The 19,580-nt window shown below is 54.1% G+C and overlaps 2 protein-coding genes across 7 annotated transcripts; one reads left to right on the top strand and one right to left on the bottom strand.

The window, feature by feature from the left end:
- Nucleotides 1–2,983: 2,983 nt before the first annotated feature.
- On the top strand, nt 2,984–8,611 carry LOC142860007 (tubulin gamma-2 chain). 3 transcript variants are annotated; one of them, XM_075990680.1, is made up of 11 exons: nt 2,984–3,265; nt 3,533–3,645; nt 3,820–3,987; nt 4,292–4,360; nt 4,933–5,012; nt 5,873–5,999; nt 6,928–7,014; nt 7,112–7,261; nt 7,669–7,821; nt 7,900–8,061; nt 8,263–8,611. In XM_075990680.1, exons 1-11 carry the CDS (start codon nt 3,217–3,219, stop codon nt 8,458–8,460), a joined length of 1,356 nt encoding a protein of 451 aa, XP_075846795.1. In that variant the 5' UTR covers nt 2,984–3,216; the 3' UTR covers nt 8,461–8,611. The 3 variants fall into 3 exon arrangements, with proteins under 3 accessions (XP_075846795.1, XP_075846796.1, XP_075846797.1); XM_075990681.1 differs by lacking the exon at nt 2,984–3,265 and having other exon boundaries at nt 3,820–4,009; XM_075990682.1 differs by lacking the exons at nt 2,984–3,265; nt 3,533–3,645 and having other exon boundaries at nt 3,820–4,195.
- Nucleotides 8,612–9,460: 849 nt separating this feature from the next.
- On the bottom strand, nt 9,461–18,102 carry Plekhh3 (pleckstrin homology, MyTH4 and FERM domain containing H3). Of its 4 annotated transcripts, none has more exons than XM_075990675.1 (13): nt 17,450–18,101; nt 15,263–15,318; nt 14,827–14,906; nt 14,538–14,729; nt 14,296–14,453; nt 14,070–14,190; nt 13,034–13,340; nt 12,240–12,447; nt 11,818–11,945; nt 11,418–11,550; nt 10,780–11,238; nt 10,280–10,471; nt 9,461–9,842 (listed from the first exon to the last, which is right to left on the bottom strand). In XM_075990675.1, exons 1-13 carry the CDS (start codon nt 17,609–17,611, stop codon nt 9,666–9,668), a joined length of 2,373 nt encoding a protein of 790 aa, XP_075846790.1. In that variant the 5' UTR covers nt 17,612–18,101; the 3' UTR covers nt 9,461–9,665. The 4 variants fall into 4 exon arrangements, 3 of the variants coding, with proteins under 3 accessions (XP_075846790.1, XP_075846791.1, XP_075846789.1); XM_075990676.1 differs by having other exon boundaries at nt 11,809–11,945; nt 17,450–18,094; XM_075990674.1 differs by lacking the exon at nt 17,450–18,101 and adding an exon at nt 16,882–17,253 and having other exon boundaries at nt 11,809–11,945.
- Between the last annotated feature and the right edge of the window lie 1,478 nt (nt 18,103–19,580).

Genomic DNA, 19,580 nt, shown 5'->3' with positions numbered 1-19,580 from the left:
CCTGAAGGGCACTCAAAGAACTCATTTTCTTCCAAAGGAAAGGAAGCTGGGTAGGAGAGTTCAACAGAGTTCACTGTGATAAGTAGAAACAATAAATCACATCAGCATCCATGGAACTGACAAAAGTTACCATCTGATACCAGGTGCAGATGCAGGTCCAGCAAAGCAAGAAGAGCCTCGGTTGGTGCTGCAGTCTAGGACAAAGTGAGAACCTTGTAACAGTTTCCCCTCAGACTGAAACATTCCACCCTGCAGGAAGCTCCTTCAGCAGGACAGTAAACAAGTCAAAATAACTTGAGGAAGTCCCTGAAATGGACTAGAGCCACTAGGCCCCTCCCTGCAGAGGAAGCAGTAAAAGCTGAGCCTGCTCCTGAAGGAAGAATCAATACCCTTGCTCTATCCATCCCCTGGAATACTAAAATGCAGCTGAAAAGAGCGACAGTGGGGATCCAGTTCAGTGGCAGAGGCCTTCCTTAACATCTGTGAGCCTTGGATTCCACAGCCAGCACCACAAAAACAAAGAAATGGGCTGATTAGATGGCACAGTGGACAAACGTACTTGTCATGCAAGCCAGAAACATGGCTGTGATGCCTGGAACCCACATGGTAGAAGGAGAGAGCCAATCCAGTGAGTTGTTCTCTGACCTTCCCAGGTATTCCATGGTTCATGCCTGTTTACCTATGAACAAAAACATAATATAAATCCACATACAGTAATAGTAATTAATAATAATAATAAATAGAAGCTAGATAGATGGTTCCGTGGTTAAGAGCACTTGCTCCTCTTGCTGAGGATCTAAGTTCAAATCAGCATCCACATGGTGGCTCATAACCATCTATAACTCCATTCTGGAGATCTGACCCTCTGTACTGATATCTGTGAACCCCAGTACATATAGATACATTTGGGCAAAACACTCATACACATAAAATTTAAGTAAATAGTATACGGTGCCAGGAATGTTGCTGGCAGGAAGCCTGGTTGCCGAGCGCCTGCCAGGCCTTGGGTTCTATCCTCAACAAACTTTCTCCCCACAAAATAAATATTAAATTTTTTCTAAATAAAAATAATGGTATATATAATATATACATATATACTATATAGGTGTGTGCATGAGAGAAGGAAATGAAAAGCAACTAAATTTACATAGAGAAACACGAGTAAATCTCAACAATTCTACTGTAGAGAGAAAGGAAAAAAAAGTAGATTACTTTTCTCTGCTGTTATACTCTGATACATTTTTATAAGATTTCCAGATAAGGGGGCTGGAAAGATGGCTCAGAGGATAAGAGCATTGTCTGCTCTTCCAAAGGTCCTGAGTTCAATTCCCAGCAACCATATGGTGGCTCACAACCATATGTAATGGGGTCTGGTGCCCTCTTCTGGCCTGCAGACATATACATAGACAGAATATTGTATACATAATAAATAAATAAAAATAAAAATCTTTCGGGGCTGGAGAGATGGCTCAGTGGTTAAGAGCACTGACTGCTCTTCCAGAGGTCCTGAGTTCAATTCCCAGCAACCACATGGTGGCTCACAACCATCTGTAATGAGATCTGGCACCCTCTTCTGATGTGTCGGCATACATGGAGGCAGAATGTTGTATACTTAATAAATAAATCTTTAAAAAAAATAAAAATCTTTTAAAAAAAGATTTCCAGACAAAAAGTACAATACTATGCCTGTATGTTTAAAATATTCAGTGATTTAAATGAAAGAGGAGCTGGAAAGAATAGTACACACTTTTTTAATCCAGCACTCAGGAAGCAGAGGCAGGGGAAGCTCTGTGAATGCCAGGCTAAGCAGAGCTACATAGTGAGACTCCATCTCAAAATAAATAAATAAGAGCCAAGTGTGGTGCCACTGAAATTGGCTCTCAGAAGGAGGAGGCAGGGGCATCAGGAGTTTGGGGCTGGAGAGACAGCTCAGGAGTTAAGAACACTGTCTGCTCTTCCAGAGGTCCCAGCTTCAGTTCCCAGCACCCACATGGCCACTCACAAATGTCTGTACCAGTTCCAAGGGACTCCACATACAGACATACCTGCAGGTATGTTCATAAAGTACAAATAAATACATCATGAAAAAAGAAAAAAGAGCCGGGTGGTGGTGGCGCACGCCTTTAATCCCAGCACTCGGGGGGCAGAGGCAGGCGGATCTCTGTGAGTTCGAGACCAGCCTGGTCTACAGAGCTAGTTCCAGGACAGGCTCCAAAGCCACAGAGGAACTCTGTGTGTGCCACCACGTGTACTGACTTTTTAACACATTTGTCTGTCTGTCTATCCATCCATCCATCCATCCATCCATCCATCCATCTATCTAATCATTTCACTTAGTGTCTCTCCGTAGGCTCTAAGAGCACGCCTACAGAGAGGTCAAAGGACAATTCAGGAGTAGCTTCTTGATTCCCTCCTTCCACCATGAGGGTACCAGGATTAGGTTTGGCCCTAAGGGGCTTTAGGACACCTGACCAGTCTGAGAAGGTAATTTATCTTATTAGACAGGGTCTCACCATGTAGCCTCAGCTAGCCTGAAACTTACTTAAACAAATAGGCTGGCCTAGAACTCAGAGATCCACCTGCCTTTGCTTCGCACGTGCTTGCTAGTATTATAAGACAGGAGCAACCACACCTGGCCCCAGATGGTAAATTTTGTATTTTGTATAGTGTGAAAATAAGAAAATAAAATTGAAAAAAAAAGAACTATGTCTTGGGATGGGTGCGTAGCTAAGTGGTATAGCAGGTGCTTAGTATGCACAGGAACATGGGTTCAATTCCCCAACCATTAAGAAAACGTTGGTTTAAATCTAGCCCCTTAATCTAGCACATCCCGCAGGTGTAGGCTGGTGACTCCTGCACTTGGCGCATCCACCGGGCAGCTCCTTCCTCCCCTCCCCCACATCCAAGTGGATATCCTCGGCTTGCCAAAGGTCTTGCTGCGCACGCGCACATCCTGACATGAGGGGGCGTGGCCTCACTCTGCGCCTGTGCTGAATTCCAGCTGTGCCTGTGAGGAGAGAAAATGATGCCCAGGACAGGCTCTGCGGTCCGCCGGCTGCGGAGAGGCCCACACTGCACACGCGCAGACCCGGCATCCGCGTCAAAACACCGGCAGACAGCGCGCTGCCCATGTCCTGCGCGCCCGGCTGCCAGGCGTTCCTAGGCTGGGCCGTGATCCCACCGGCCTGGGGCGGACGAGCTCCCGTCTGACCGGCGATGCCCCGGGAGATCATCACCCTGCAGCTGGGCCAGTGCGGCAACCAGAGTGAGCAAGCGACCGTCGAGTCCCGCCAGTCTCTGGTTCTATCCCTTGGCCCGCATTCAAGTGCCTGGTACCCATCAATCCCTTTTGTCCTTCCCACAACCACCTTTCTTACCTTATTGCGCCTGATGATCCAGGCAAGAGCTGTCTTCTCAGTCCTGGGCTGTGACAACTTCCAGGCGTCTTGGGTCGCCTTCATAATGTAATATGAGCCTGGGCTTTTCCGGCCTTAAGGCTCCAGCAGACTTGGGCTTCTTTCCCCTCCCCCAGTTGGGTTCGAGTTCTGGAAACAGCTGTGTGCTGAGCATGGCATCAGCCCCGAGGGCATCGTGGAGGAGTTCGCCACTGAAGGCACTGATCGCAAGGACGTCTTTTTCTACCAGGTGCCTACCACATGACTTCATCAAGGGCAGTGACCTGATGCTGGGAAACTCACTGGGCAGGATGGGACCAGAACGGCTGTCTTAAGAAGGGAGGGCCTGCAGGAGCCAGAGTTGGGAGGATGCAGGACTTGACCCAGCCAGGCTCACGGGCTCATCCTGGCTTCCCTTTGGCAGGCAGATGATGAGCATTACATCCCCCGGGCTGTGCTGCTGGACCTGGAGCCCCGGGTGATCCACTCCATCCTCAACTCCTCCTATGCCAAGCTCTACAACCCAGAGAACATCTACCTGTCTGAGCACGGAGGAGGAGCTGGCAACAACTGGGGCAGGGGTTTCTCACAGGTGTCAGTTCTGTAGTTCCTTGGTAATCCTAGCTTGGGATAAGGCAAGGCTCAAGTAAGTCTGGGACTCTGTCCAGACTAGACTGGCAATAAATAAGAGACAAATGGATATGCTGGGAAACGGACTGCGAGGAAGGTGGTTGTGCAAACTTTATGTAAATCATTCACAAAGCAGCAGTTCTGGATTGAGAAAGGTTCTGGCTGGGAAGGTGGGTTTCAGGATGGCAGCAGGGACAAAGGGTGGAATTCTTGGTGCTCAGAAGAGAAACTTGGGCCTGACTCTCCCTTCCCATGTCTACATCCAGGGTGAGAAAATTCATGAGGACATCTTTGACATCATAGACCGAGAAGCCGATGGAAGTGACAGTCTAGAGGTGAGGTTCTTCTACAGTAAAGCATGCTGGGAGAAAAACCTGGCATGCTCTCAACACATGATGTGGCGGAAACATTCACTCCGCGCCCACTAGGGGACAGGATCCAGGGAGCACTAGGGTATTAAAATACTGTTTGGTTCGGAGAAATCAGACTCTCAACACTATCTGCTTCTTAAACATGGGTCCCTCAGCTTCTGCTTGGTCTTGGAGCCTTCCCAAGCATCATCAGAGACAAGGTGTTAGTATTTAAGCATCTGTGCTGGCCTGACCTTGGGGTATCTGTCCTCAGCTGTAGCCACTAAGAGCACCTCCTGAGTGCATTTACTATGTTCCCCTTTAAAAGGGCCCTGCCCACCTGCCATCTCTTCCTCTTTCTTCTGCCACTCCTGTCCCCAGAGCTCAGTCTCCCCACTCCCCCCTTTTCCCATTTACTTTCCCCCAATTAAAAACAAAACCCCTCCACCCGAGCTGTCACATGAAATCTTTCTTGCATCGATTTTCATATTACAACACCAGGCCAAAATCTCTCCTTGAGATCCCTGTCCACTGCCCTTTTCTCACTCCCCATTCAGGGCTTCGTGCTGTGCCATTCTATTGCTGGAGGGACAGGCTCTGGTCTGGGCTCCTACCTCCTAGAGAGACTGAATGACAGGTAAGCCTGTGTTTGAGAAGGGGTCATTAGCCCTGATTCCATGGTGTGCTGGTTAATATTTTAATTACATTTTTATTGTTTACCTTTGGGGAGGCCTGCCTGTCCCTGCGTATGTGCAGAGGTCAGTGTATGGGAGTCGCTTCTCTCCTTTCACCGTGTGGGTCCCAGGAAGTGAACTCGGGTCATTAAGAGTGGCGGCAGGCACCTTTACCCTGCCCAGTGAGTGAGTCATCTTACATCACCTTACTAGGTGGAAGTCACCTTACCAATGGGAAGGGAGTTTTGATGAGGAGTTATCTAGATCAGGTTGGCCTGTCAGCATGTCTGGAAGGGACCATCTTGTTAAGTGATAAAGGAGGACCTCACCTAGGGATTTCTGAACAGCACAAAAGAGAAAAAAACTACCTGCCAGCCAGCAAGAAAAGATAACAGATTCTCTGTTCTTGACTGTGGACATCCCGCCTTAACTTCCTGAGATAATGGGTTGTAACCTGGAACTGAAAACCAAGGGAGCCCTTTCTCCGGTATCATTTTGGCTGGGGCATTTGTCACAGTATCAGGTCCTGAAGTGGAATTCCTAGATGACTTCAGTGTTGTTCTTTTTGCTTCTTGAGCTGGAAGGTTTTTTTCTATCTTGTCCCTCATCGAGTCACAGAGACAGAACTATCCAGGTCAAACCTTGGAAGCAATAACTGGCATGGAGTTGGGACGTTCGTTAGCTTGAGGCCCGCAGAACTGTGGCTTAGCCTCTGGGTGCTGAACACTGAGGTCTGCTCTTGCTGCTGAGTGGCACTCGGGAAGGAGATTGGGAGTCACTGAGGTCCTACAGTTCACTGGACACCTTCTCCCTTTGCCCCTAGGTACCCCAAGAAATTGGTGCAGACATACTCGGTGTTTCCCAACCAGGACGAGATGAGCGACGTGGTGGTGCAGCCCTACAACTCCCTCCTCACCCTAAAGCGGCTGACCCAGAATGCAGACTGTGTGGTGAGTTCAGGAAGACCGAGCAGGAGCTTGGCCTGCCTTCAAAAGACAGCCCTTTTCTAGCCCTGGCCCACCAAAAACAAAAACAAATGATATGTGGGTCGGATTATGAATTAAGATTCCAACTTCCAAGCAGCTTCCTGGCCTTTGGGGCAGCATGAGTCTCAGCAAAGATCGTCTCCCCCTCCTGATAGACACCCCATTTTGCCTCTTTAATGTCTCCTTATGCTTGAACTCAAGGGTCACGTTTGCAAGAAAACCTTTCTCCCATTGTTTGGGCAAGCTCAGATCCCTTGTGTATATTGTTAACCTACTTTAATTATTTAGTAACAGGGTCTTAGCTGGGCGTGGTACTTTATGTCTGTAATTCCATTTTTCAGAAGGCTGATGCAGGAGGATCACTATTAATTAGTTTAAAAACAGCCTGCGCTACATAGTTAGGTCCCAAGACAGTTTGAGCCACAGTCTTGAGACTGAAAAGAAGAAAAAGAAAATGAAGCAGGAACTTTCTAAACTGCCCTAGCTGGGCCTCAAACTTGTGATCCCCCTGCCTCAGCTTCCTGGGTAACTGGAATTAGGAGTGTGTGTGGCAGCGCCTGCTGGATTTATTGGTAAAAACCACTGCACACAAGCAAGCTCTACCTCCAGCGTTTCAAAAGCTGCTTTTATCCTAAACTGTAGGCCCAATGGTGGCAAAGCCCCTGTCATTTGTCTTCTAAAGTGTCTTCAGAACCAAGGCATGTGTGAGTTGTATTTGTTCACTGTCCTGTATCATGTCAGTAACATGTCAGACCCCAGAGATGGTATATTTCTTCGAAGGTAGCAAACCTATTTCCTGGTTTGGGAGTTTGCAGAGACTAAGCTGTATGTATCTTACTTCAGTGTCCCGTTTGGCCACAAAAGATGTCACTGACTCCTTCTGTCCTGCCAGGTGGTGCTGGACAACACAGCCCTGAACCGGATCGCCACAGACCGCCTGCACATCCAGAACCCATCCTTCTCCCAGATCAACCAGCTGGTGAGTCCCACTCTTGGAAGCCCTCTACGAGAGGGTCATCAGAGGATGGACGTTCCACCCCCATCCCATCTTATAATATCGCATCTCCCGTTCCCAGGTGTCCACCATCATGTCAGCCAGCACCACCACCCTGCGCTACCCTGGCTACATGAACAATGACCTCATCGGCCTCATTGCCTCGCTCATTCCCACCCCTCGGCTCCACTTCCTCATGACTGGCTATACACCTCTCACCACGGACCAGTCAGTAAGAGCTCCTGCAGTGTCCCCAGACTGTGGCCTTTTCCCCCTGCTATGCCATGAGCTGCCCTTTGAGTTCTTCTGCACCCAGCTTCCCCAGGTTCTGTTCTCAGGGACCAACACCGTGCCACTTGCTTGCTGCCATCTCCGCTCTGTGCAGCCCCTGGCTCCTGCAGGAGCAGTGCTGGCTGGGATCTGCTTCTGCCCATGCACAAGGGCATGGGTTTGCTGAGCTGAGGGCAGAGACCCTAACCTCATGGCAGAGACTCAGCACAGACCTGATCTAAAGATTCCCCAGAGACCAAGCCACCTCCAAACTGATGGGAACGTAGTAGACTCTTCTCTGGGCATCCATGCATCTCTGGGTTGCTCCCTGACTGCTCACATTGTCCCTGCAAACCCCCCTTCCCTCAGGTGGCCAGTGTGAGGAAGACAACGGTCCTGGATGTCATGAGGCGGCTGTTACAGCCCAAGAACGTGATGGTGTCCACAGGCCGGGATCGCCAGACCAACCACTGCTACATCGCCATCCTCAACATCATCCAGGGAGAGGTGGATCCCACCCAGGTAAGGGAGGCCCCATCACCATACCCTCTGGTCCACAGTGTGGAGGAGAAGCAGCTACCACCACTCTGCCCACCCTAGGTCCACAAGAGCCTGCAGAGGATCCGGGAAAGGAAGTTGGCCAACTTCATCCCCTGGGGCCCAGCCAGCATCCAGGTGGCCCTGTCAAGGAAGTCCCCCTACCTGCCATCAGCCCACCGGGTCAGCGGGCTCATGATGGCTAACCACACCAGTATCTCCTCGGTGAGCAGTCTCCTGTTGTCTGTGTGTTAGCAAGGACCAAACCCAGAGCTTCAGGAATGGTAGGCAAGGCTGCCACCTGGGAGCCACACCCCTGGCTCCTGGCCACTCTGTTCCACTGTGTACTGTCATCAGCTTTCCCAGTCTGTCCCTAGTTAGTGTCCTGAACTGGACGCCATTCTGAAGCTCTCTCCTCCTCTTCAGCTTTTTGAAAGTTCCTGCCAGCAGTATGACAAGCTATGGAAGCGGGGGGCCTTCCTCGAGCAGTTCCGCAAGGAGGACATCTTCAAAGAGAACTTCGAGGAGATGGACAGGTCCAGGGAGGTGGTACAAGAGCTCATTGATGAGTACCATGCTGCTACAAGGCCAGATTATATCTCCTGGGGCACCCAGGAGCAGTGATTACCGTCTCCCACTATGCCTGGACCCTCACAACCTTATGTTGCGTTTCTAGGTGCGTGACCACCGCTGCTCCTATCTTCTCTTGCATGCCTAGTTCTTATTTTGCTTGGTTCCTTCTAATAAAACAATAAAGCTTGATGATGAATATTAAGTGCTTGCTCTGTGATTCCGTGGACTGGGTGGGCACACCTCCATACCCAGGCACATGACAGTGTTCTGGCCTCACCTGCTCAGACTCCTTACTCCTCAGCCCAGGTCTCAGTGTGTTTGCACCAGCACCCCTTGCCTCAAAGACTCTTTTACTAGGTCCCTCTCGGCACTATTGAAACATCGTGATCCATTGTGTCCTCGGTGCCCAAGCTGCTGTCCCCAGCTGCATGATGCTGTCATAGCCTCTTATGCTCACAGAGGTGATAACAGGGTCTAGGGGCAAAGGGGCTGAGCTGTTTTCTGAGCAAGTCAGAAGAGCTAGGCCTGCGGAGTGCCTAGGAACCACTAGAGTCTCCAGGAGCTCAGCACCACTCAACCTGACCTGAGAGGATAAAAATTCAAGAGGCCTGTGCCCATTGTGCGGGAGATGTTTTTACATCTGCCTGCTGCTCCGGGCACCTCTCCATTTCATTCTGAAAGCATGGGGTAACCAAACACATACCCAATTAGGGCCCAGGAGCTGAACACCAAGGTAGGACCTGCGTAGCGCCAGTCTTGATGACTCACTGCCCTCCAGCCCAGGGATGTCAGGAGGCCACCCCTCACCACTCCATGGAGAACAGAGGATGAGTAATTGCCAGCTTCCAGTACAGCCTTATTGCCTGCCCCACCCACCATCATGTGATGGCTCCCTGGCCAGGAGGAGGTTAAATCCAGAAGGTCAAGGAGGGTGGAGCTCTGTGGTATTCAGACTCCCCTCAGCACCCGCAAAAGCCCAGGGTGGGGGTGGGGGTGCGGGGCTGATCCATGGAACTCCAACTTGTCCCACCGACAACACTCGCACAGGAAGGGTTTGTGTAAATAAGGATTTTTTTCTTCTACAAATAAATTAAGAAACAAACTAGAAAAACTGTCCACACCCATTGCCCGCCTAGAGAGAGTGTGGGTGGACCCTGTCCCTGCAGGGCCAAAAAGGGTCCATGGTTTCCTCAAATCTCAGAGCGCTGTCGACTCCCGACTGGAGGCAAAGGAAAAGTCGTGACCTCTTGGCAGGCTTACTCCTGCAGCTGCCCCAGGCATCCAGACTGTCCCTGGGGCTCTTCCAGACCTTGGTGCTGGCTGGGAGGGGAGGTGTCTGGCAGGTCTCGGCTTGGAGGAGCAGAGCTGCTGCAGGGCCTCTCAGGGGAGGGGTTGGCCAAGTAGGCACTCACCAGCTGCAGGATCTCTTCCACCTAAGAGAGGGCGGCGCCAGCGTGCAACAGGGGGTCAGCGTGCAACAGGGCCCACTGGGCTTGCTTTTCACTTCCCTTCCTCTCGGGAAGCTCCCGGGTTCAAGCTTCCCCTACCAGGTAGGTTCCTGCAGGCTCTAGTCCTGGCGACCTTCTCTTCCTCTCACCCCTCCCCCTTCCACTCGGGGTGTCAGGCATTTTCCTTTCTGATCTGCCAACACACTAAGTGCTAAGTCCTCCCACAGCTCCCAGGACTCTCCTCCGGTCAAGGCCTGTCCAGTTACAGTTCGTAGTATTTCTCTCTTAACCTTTGATTCCCATTTACCATTTGCCTCCCCTAAATCAAACATAAGCGCCTTACTTTTCCTTAGGCCACAGCTGGAGCCCTCGAGTCTATAGTTGCATGTACACCCATGTTCTCTTCCACAACCCGTTCTCACCTGGGGGCTCTGCAGGAGGAGCTGGCTGTCACCCACCCTCAGGGCTAAGGTGTGAGGGCCTATTAGCTGGCAGGCGGCCACATGACCATAGCTGACACTGTGGATGGGTTCTGTCTCACCAGGCCTGGAGAGCGACATGGCCTTTGCTCCCAAACCCAGGCATAGCTTCTGTGGAGCACCTCCACCAGGCTCCTGCAGAGAGATGGGCGGGGTCAGAGTCGTGGGCGGGGCTTTTGCACCTTTATTTCTGGTAGGGGCAGTTGGCTGTGATCTGGGAGCTTCCTTGACCCTTGATTCACACAGCACAAGTGTGGAGTGGCCACAAGCACCTGGAGGTGCAAGCCCAAATGCTGGGGAGTCCAGGGGATGGAGATGGGCAGCTGCTAGCTGTTCTACATATCGGAAATGAAATAACCCAGCTGGGGTGGGGGGCTGTGGCTCTGGAGTAAACGTGTTGGGACTTGGACCACCAGAGTCCCCTTCTCCCTTCTCCCCCTCACCGTGCTCAGCTCCAGAACGTCATACCGAGCAGCGCCGAACCCCGGACACTGCGCCGCCAGAGCCAGATAGGCAGCCATGGCCTCAGCTTGGCCCATGCCCCGTAGCCTCTTCCAGCCTCCCAGCACCGCGGCCGTCGTGCTGGTGCCGTCTCCTCCCACCTGGGCTGTGCTTGCCGTCGAGCAGCCGGTACAGCCGCGCCGGGCACGCTCCGCCCGCCTCTTGGCCAGACCTGGGCTCCAAAGCGCCCCGGCCAGCAGGGCAGCGGAGGACTGTGGCCTCGGGGTAGGGCGCAGCGGTTGTTCCCGCGGTGGGGTGGGGGGCGGCAGCAGGCGGTCCAGGCGTGGCAGAGGCCCCCGCGGGGAAAAGTCCCGGTGCAAACTCTGCAGGCGCAGCGCCGCCAGGGCGCGCAGCGTATCATCAGGCGGGGGCGGCCGGCCGCGCAGCAGCAGAGCGTGAGCCTGCAAGGGAGGCAGGCGGTGTCAGTGTAGGAGCTGTGAAGACACCTCCGGGCATGGAATCTGAGGAGGTCTGGGTTCAGGAAAAGTCTCCCACGGGGTTGTCACAACAAATTGAAGATGGTCCGGAATACGGGTTCAGGCTGTGGTCGATTTGGAGTCGTAAAAACCAGAGATCTCACCTGCTCAAATAGGAAAGGCAATTCGTGACCATCCGGAGATAGCCCTTCTGGGTGCAGAGGTCCGTGAAGACGAAGGCACAGTCTCCACCCGGAATCGGGCGAGTCCTCCAGTCCGGCTTCCTCTGAGGTCAAACTGCATTAGGGAAAAAGATGCATTAAGACTGGGAAGCAGGGCCCCCATGGGCTCAGGCTGCCATGGAAAGGGGCGGGACCAAGAAACTTTTGTGGTGGAGCCTTGGCGAGCCTTTTAAGTCAGACTGCACACCACCGGCGGGTAGAAACCTGTCTGCAGATCAGCGAGCTACTGGCACGCCTAGATAAACGTGCTTAAAGGTGGACAAAAGCTAAGTAGATTGGCCAATACAGCGCAGGGCTGGGGCTGGACATTTACTTCTCAAACCTGGTGAGCACGTCGGCTACGAGGGTCCCCCCAGCCAGGGCTCGCTCCTGGGCCCCTCTCTGCTCATACAAGGCGAAAGCGTTCCGGCTCCGATCCAAACCCAGCCTTCCCACTAACTCTCGAGCCACCTAGGAAGAGGGGAGGAAGAGCAAAGTCAGGTCACTCTGGGGGAGGGAGGTCTTTTTTCAGAATCTGGAAAGAGCTGAACCTACTGGAGAAGGTCGCTTAGTTTTCTCACCACCATTCGCTGACTTTCCAAAGTAACAAATCTGAGACTAGGAGCAAACTTAGAGCCGGCATGAGATTCTGGTAAGGGTGCCTAGCATGCTGGAGACTCTGGGTTCCGTCACCAGTACCGTGGATAAATAAAGCTGGAAGGGCGGGTTGCGGAAGCACGGGAGGGATTCTTTCTCTGGCCTCACCTCTCCCGCTGTAGTGTGGGAGTCGATGGCCACAGGACACGCTCCAGCTCCAGGACAGTGCACGGTGCACAACAGCTCCTGCCGTCTACTCAGCGCGGAAATCTCTGCTAGCGAAGGCACCAGTTCTCGACCCCGAGTCCGGCCCAGAGCTTTCCGGATGAAGCGTGCATATTCCGCCAGTTCTGAGTCCGGGAGTGCCTGCTCCGTTCTGAATTAAAGGGAATCCAAGGACTAGTGTTCCAAGGGTTTCTTTTCCTTTCCTTTATCGTAATTTATTTTACTTGGCCAAGGGGGAAAATGCATAGCTCGGTGGCTTTTTAGCATGCTTGAGGGGTCTAGGCAGGATTCCCCAGCATGGGGGAAAAACATTACATCCGGTCGGTTTCCTTCCCGATATGTCACATTTCTTGAGTGCAACCTAAATGTGTCCCGGGTGTTTTACACAGAGCTGAATTATTTTCAAAGTCTCCTGCCTTCTCTTCTACAACTGCCCCGCCCACTTCCTCCAGCTCCCTGATCTTCCCGTGATTAAAATCTGAACTCCAACCATGTTACTATGCTTTTTGAAATCCTGCCGTTTTTCTAGGTCTTCTATTCAAAGAGAGTGCCTTGTTGTAAGTCACCTGCTCATAAGTAGGAGATGACCTTGCAATTCCCATGAAGGTACTGACTGTGTTATTAGCAGCTGGCCTGCTCTTGGGCATCCCTTCCCTTCTCTGGATCTCCACTTCTCTCGCACCTGTCTTTCTCTCCCAGCCCTCAAGCTGTTTGGCTGAGGCATCTCTTCTTCTCACCTCTCCAAATGTCCCAGGAGGTGCCCTCGGACAGCTCCCCCAGGCCGGAAAGTGCAGCTCATACAAGTGAGAAGTTGCCAGTACCGCAGGGTGGCAGGGTCTTGAGTGGCAGGGAGCCCAGGGGGACCGGCAGGACCTGAGGTCTGCTTAGCCAGCTGCAGGAAAAGTTCGTCCTGGAGTGCAGGCAGGTCCCGGCAGGTCTGGAGCACACCCTGCATCAGGGGCCCTGGGCGCCGCGCCCCCTCCAGCGCCTGCAGTGCCAGGAACAGCCGCACCGCCTCCTCTCGCAAGGGTGCGTAGCCTGGGCCTGCGGGAGGGTGGGGGAGGAGGGATAGTTCGGAGAGGGGACACAGAGCACCCACAGGAAGGTCAGAGGGTGTATGAGGACACGGAATGGCGTGGAAAGGAGGGTACGAGGGACAGGAAGAGTGTCGGGAAAGCAATGGTCCACAGAACCAAACTCTCAACCTTTGCCTCCCATTAATACCCACCTCCACCCGCCACTGCTTAACCTATCCTAGTAAGGAAGGGAGAAAGACTAAGGGCCATATATTTAACCCCTCCCCCATCCTTTAACTGGGTACCCATCACGGTGGGTCCCAAAAAAGGCTGCTCTGGGTACGGAAACCCAGGGTTCATCTCCTGGCATTCTTTAAGCCTCTAGCTTTAGGACTATACAGTCGATACTCCTTTTGTGGGGAGAAGTATACCTGGATGAGGCCAGCACAATTTCTCCCAGTGATGGTTTCCCCTACCTGTAAAGGTGTTATGTCCTAGTCTTAACAAACATAAGGGGGAAAGATAGGAAAGTGCAGATGCCTCTGAAGGAATTTGTCAGAATGAGACTCTTAGAGGTGGGTACGGGAGGCAGAGTCTTCATTCTGTTCTGGCTTTGCCCTCCAACCCAGACTGCTTCCAGGTTCACGCAAGACTTTGAGAAGGACCCTGAAGACTCGAGTCCCTGCCAGCTACCCTACTTATCACCAGTCTACCCCATCCCCATCAAGAAGACTCGACCTGGGGTCCAATCACTCACCGGGAGCGCTGACTCCATAGGGCAGAGGCAGGAGTGGGGCGTACAAGGCACTACTGGTATGCCTCAGAATAGGGTTCCGCCGGTAGATGAGGGCCACTGCCTCTGGATCGCCACAACTCTCCTAGAGGGGAAGAGGGTCACCTTGATGGGGGAAGGGAGCTCTCCACGAGCCCAGAAAGCTTTTAGGCCCACCCCCCTCCTGCTTCTTACTGGCGAGCTCTCTCACCTGTATGTCTCTGAGCAGTAGCTGGGTAGGAGTCTCCAGTGGGGCCTTGGAAGCAATCACTTCACGAAGTGCCACCCCCCAGCGCTCGGCCTCTGCCTGGCGCGGGGAGCAGAGGCGGATGCTGTGTTTCCGGCCAGACACAGTGACTGACCACAGACCTGGTGGAAAGAGAGGCCACAGAGGCAATCATGGATTGTCGGGGGCCCTGCCAGGAAGGTAGGGACATTCTCAAGATGTCTCACCGGTCTCCTTGGGCCTGCGCTCCGGCCCAGTCACCGAACACAGGCTCGTGAGGACCAGGCTTCCGAGGCGCCTTGCTCCCTTCCCGCTGCTGCTGAACTGGTCCAGGGAGTCTCTGGTGAGCACAAACCAGGCTCGCCGCGGGAGCAGCCATGGCCGCGCCCCTCCCCCGCGGGGCTCCCTATACAGCCAACCTAGGAGGAGACCCGGAAGAAGAGATTAACATGAAGAGACATTATTTCTTGGAGGGCTGTGTTTGGGGGCCTCCAGATTGCGCCCAGGGGTTCCCACCTTTCACAACGACGTCGGGGTCGTCCTCCGGCAGTCCCTTGTCTGGGATGAGGCTCCAGGTCTCTTCCCAGCTCTGCAGCCTGAGCCAGAGATGGAAAGTTGGGCGAGGCTGAGGGGCCTCCACTCAGCCTCCAGGGGGCTCCTTATTAGGGGCTCCCCAGGCTGCGAGGGGTACATGTTCCCAAGCTGGGCACCCATCCTCCAGGCTGTGGGAACCGCGGGGCCGTTCTGACCTTGCACCAGAAATAACTAGGACCCCCCCCTTCCTCCCCGCGCCCCCGGCCGGACCGCCCCCCGGGACCCCAGCCAAACCGCAGCGTCCGGCAGCACAGGGCCTCTCCCTTATTGCACAACCCGGGGAGGGAAGATGGCGAGAAAGGGGGTCCTGAGAACTAGCTGAGGTCTCGGAACTAGGGACTCTTGAGTAGAAACTCACCTGTCTGAGACCGGCCCGCTCCTAGTCGGCTGAGTCAGCGTAACGTCCAGGGAACCCTGGGGAGATGGGCAGGAAGACAGTCCTTAGCCCCAACACCAGTGGTTTTGCAGGAGCCCAGGGCAGCTCTCATTAGGGGGCTGGGTAAGGGGTGCCTGAGTGTGTGGGGGGGTCGTGACTGGGCAGGAAGAGCCAGAGCCACTCTGGGCTCATCCCTTCTACAGGTCTCTGTGGACCACTACAGCTCTAGGCTTATCTCTGTTGCCATTTGAAAATGCATTCATGAGAGAAGGTGGGAGGGGACACCGGGTTGGGAGCCAGGAAACCTAGGTTCCAATACCGGCTGGACCACTAAGCAACTGCCATATCTTGAGAAAGTCTCCTCCCATCTCTGGGCCTTAGTTTCTCCATCTTTAAAACTGGAGAAGGGATGCAATCCCTTCTCCCTGTGGAAGCCTCTTAAACTTTCCCCTTCATCCTCAGGGCTGTGCTCAGAACCTCCGTGGAAGAGGAAAATGAGCTCCCAGAGAAAGTGCAAGACCCAAGACTGGGCAAGGGTTGGGTACCGAGGTGAATGAAGAAAAGAGGGAGCTGGGGCGGTGGTAGCACATGCCTTTAATCCCAGCACTCGGGAGGCAGAGGCAGGCGGATCTCTGTGAGTTTGAGGCCAGCCTGGTCTACAAGAGCTAGTTCCAGGACAGGAATCACAAAGCTACGGAGAAACCCTGTCTCGAAAATGTAAAAAAGAGGGACCCTTTTGCATAGCACTTTGTCCAAGGGCTTTGTGTCTTCTTCTACAGACAACCCAGAGGAAGGTGACAGACTGCCTCTTTGCTAGGGCTCAGGAGGGCAGGAGGCTGCTAAGCACATACTCCTCAGGCCAGGAGTAATTTGGGAATCTGCCTTTCTCATACACAATCCACTCCCAACCCATGCCTAGGCACTTCAATTGTAACCTAGGGTCTGAGGGAGGCCTCCAAACCAACTCAGAGCCAAGCTAGCTGACGGGAACTGTGCCATGGTCCCTTTGCGCCCAGACTGCTTAAGCCAGGATGGGGGGAGGGAAAAGAAGGACCAGGGACACCTGTCCCTGAGCTCCAAGCTCCACCAGAGGGTGGAGGTGGGGCAGGAGGGAGGCCATGGCCTGTTTGACAGAGAACCTTCCCATGCTGAAAGCTTGGGGACTCTTAAGCAGTGACTCTTCCCTGGGAGTCCACCCATTTCCACCACACCATCAGAGGGCAGGTACTGATCTCCCCCAGACCAGCTCCCCTAATCGCACTCCCCTGCTTCCCTCCTCTTCCCCTCTATATTTATCTGCCCTCTGCCTCGCCAGGTGCTGGCGCTGGCTGCGGTGTAGCCCGCCCCACCCAGGAATGGAGCCATAGAGCTTGCTGGGGGACCCCTGATGGGGGGATGGGAGCCTGACCCCAGGCCACAGTACACACAGTCTTGTCTCTGGTGGGTAAGGGCATGATGAGGGAGGGCTCCTCGAGGTCTTACACACCAACGGTGCCTCAGCATCTCCCAGGGGAGATTTGATTAAAACAAAACAAAACAAAAAAAAAACCCCAGCAGTCAAACGACCCTCACCATTCCCTCGGGATTCCCAGGAGCCTCACCAGAGAGGGCAGAGTGTTCTGTCCTAAGTGGCAGGATAAGAAGTCCTCAAAGGGCCATCGTCCCCAGCCTTTTCTTTGTGGGGTTCCCGATGCAGACCCCAATTCCAGGATGCCTTTTGCCCCTCGCCCAGGTTCCCGCGGTAAGAACTCCCGCATCTGGCCCCAGCGCTCAAGAACTGTGAGCAGAACGAACCCAGGCGTTCGAGCCGCTCAGCCGGCCTCGCCACATTCTTTGGCTCTGGCGGAGGCGGAAGGAGACGGGATGGGACGCGGGCCCGGCAGGGAAGGGAGAGGCAGGGCCAGGTCGGGCCACGCGTGACGCCTCCTCTGCCTCAGGGCCCCCAGCAGGTGGACAGCGCCCTGAGTGCGGCGCGAGGCCCACAGGCACATCCGTGTAAGGCTGCTTGCCCCTGGAGCTCCCAGAGCTCTGGCCTCCAGACAAGAATCTCCCCCACATTTCCACTTGGCCAAAAGGACGGCGTTTGGCCCGAGTATGGAGCCGGATCAGGCGTGACGACCGGTTGTAGTGAGAAGGATTGAACACGGCGCTAAATCCCTCCAGACTTACCCTCCCGCCGCCCGCTGGACTTGGGGTCCGTAGCTCAAAGGTCTCGTCGTCGTCGTCGTCGTCCCCGTCCCCGCTAAGCTCGCCGTCCCCGTAGTCCCGGTGCAGAAGAGTGAAGCCTCGACGGCAGCAGAGGAGCCACCACAATCCCCCGGGGAGAGGCATCCGGGCGAGCAGTCGGGGAATGGGGGCGCGGGCAGCTTCGCCCGAGCAGCGGGGAGATCGGAGAAACTGGAGGTGCTCGGATCCGAACCGGGTAGAGATGAGGCGCGAGGAGAGAAGGGGTCCGGGAGGAGGGTGTCCAGCGCTGGGGTGCAAGAGAACGCTCGTCGGAGCCTGCGGGGGGCTCAATGTCTGGGCCCCAGCGGAGGGAGGGAGAAAGCGTCCAGAGCCGGGGGAAGGGAGTAGGGAGCAATGTCCGGAGCTGGGAAGTAGTGTCCGTTGTAGTGTCCAGCCCTGTGGGGGGCAGTGTCCGGTACAGTGTCCGTGGTAGGCAGTTGTCCAAGCTCCAGGGAGGGTCGTGTCCGGTAGGGCGTCCGGTGGCCGGGGCCCGGGCGGCGCGCGCTGCGCTCCCTGCAGCCCCGGGACTGGCGCGCTGGGGGGCGCGAGCTGAGCTCCCGGACCCCGCCTCCCTCTCTCCCCCCCCCTCCCTCCACCTTCCCTCTTTTTTCTCTCCTCCCTTTTTTACAGGGCAGGGTCTACATTTCGTCACAGCCTTCTCTGCCCAATCTCTGTGCCTGGCGCCGGCCAGGGCCACCAATCCCACGCTTGAAACCACGGCGGGTTGCATCATGTGCTTCTGGCTGAGTGACAGAGGAGAGAGGCGGGGGAAATGGGGAGGGGATGGGCGGTGCGATGTTAGCCACGCCCCAGCTTCTGAGGTCGGACTCGGGGTGCCTGTGGCGTCACGTAGGCCCGCCTTCGTGCTCTTGTTTTAACTCCTGGTTCACCAAGCAGCAAATTAAAAATTCTCTTAGAAGGTCTGGAGAAGGAAGAACTATTGGAAGGAAGCAGGGCTACTGCCCTGTGGTTACCTGACACATCTTGGAATCCCTGCCAAAGTACAGAGCTTTAAAAACCGCGAGGCATCCCACGCCTGCGCCAGAGAGCTAGCTGCAGAGGCAGTGTTTCATCCTTAGAGTTAAAAGGGTCCAGTTTTAGATCTTAGTCACCCCACTTTTAAGGTGAAAAAGCTGAGAAAGGAACTCCGAGAAGCCTCAGACAAAGATCTCAGATAAAAGCCGATTTACAGTGCACTGACCAGAACTGGGGAGGGTGGCTAGGCACGCTAGGGAATTCTGTAGTCTCAGAAAAAAAGATCGGAGGCCTCCCGGGGCGTATCTGCTGCGTTTCTGCGTAAGAAAGGGTTAACAAGAGCCCTAAGAGTCTAGGGCGGGGCCCGTGCTAGAGCCGGAGACAGCGGGTGCGCGCGCGTTGCTGACTCAGCGGCGATTCCCGCGGTCACTGGCGAGGGGTTCCAGGTCGGCTCCGGAGGGTAGCGTGAGCCCCCTGAGGATCTGCGCAGTTTTCAGACCTTCCCTGGCTTCTGGCTTCAAGAGGCCAAAGTTTTAAGTCTCTACCTCCTGAGGTTTTAGGACCGACGACTAGCCAGGCTGGGCTGGGCCGGGTAGGACGGAGGGAATACTTCAAGCCAACGCCTCTCTAGGGACCTGTATGCCACGCCCTTTTGCCCCTAGACTCCTGGCTGGGGCTGGAGCAGTGGGTATGGCTTTGCTAGCCAGATACTAAATTGGGAGAATTGTCTTCTTTGAGCCAATCCTGGTATTTGTGATTGTGCAAAGCAAAGACCAGAAATCAATGCACCATCTCTAGAAGCCATCCTGACTGTACTTTCACATTGGATGAAAACGGCCAGAGACTTCGCAACCATAACCTCCCTTCCTCTTCAAGATCCTCGACCCTTGCCTGCGGGAGAATTCTTTCTGATATCTAACCTCCCTCTTTCCTGGCAAGCTCATTGTATTATTTCCTTGGTCTCCAGGGGACATGAACCGCACAAGCACCCCCCCCACTCTCAACTCTAAATACCCAATAACTTCTCTCTGGAAATTTGCAAATTGCAATACTCCCCTCTCCCCCATTTTTAATCCTAGGTGAAAAAACTCTAACTCAA

This window comes from Microtus pennsylvanicus, chromosome 11 (assembly GCF_037038515.1).
Source record: "Microtus pennsylvanicus isolate mMicPen1 chromosome 11, mMicPen1.hap1, whole genome shotgun sequence".
Classification (NCBI taxonomy): domain Eukaryota; kingdom Metazoa; phylum Chordata; class Mammalia; order Rodentia; family Cricetidae; genus Microtus; species Microtus pennsylvanicus.
Note: the sequence above shows the minus strand (reverse complement) of the source record. Positions and strands in the feature narration are given on the sequence as shown.

What these genes read in the sequence shown, in the direction of transcription:
- Plekhh3 (XM_075990676.1), bottom strand. Translation starts at nt 17,611, where the DNA reads ATGCCTCTCCCCGGGGGATTGTGGTGGCTCCTCTGCTGCCGTCGAGGC. An exon ending in CCCCGACGTCGTTGTGAAAG is followed by an intron (nt 14,730 to 14,826) that starts GTGGGAACCCCT and finishes GTCTCCTCCTAG; the next exon opens with GTTGGCTGTATAGGGAGCCC. An exon ending in CTCCTGGGACATTTGGAGAG is followed by an intron (nt 12,448 to 13,033) that starts GTGAGAAGAAGA and finishes CCTTTAATTCAG; the next exon opens with AACGGAGCAGGCACTCCCGG.
- LOC142860007 (XM_075990680.1), top strand. Translation starts at nt 3,217, where the DNA reads ATGCCCCGGGAGATCATCACCCTGCAGCTGGGCCAGTGCGGCAACCAG. An exon ending in GGGGCAGGGGTTTCTCACAG is followed by an intron (nt 3,988 to 4,291) that starts GTGTCAGTTCTG and finishes GTCTACATCCAG; the next exon opens with GGTGAGAAAATTCATGAGGA. An exon ending in CTCTCACCACGGACCAGTCA is followed by an intron (nt 7,262 to 7,668) that starts GTAAGAGCTCCT and finishes CCCTTCCCTCAG; the next exon opens with GTGGCCAGTGTGAGGAAGAC.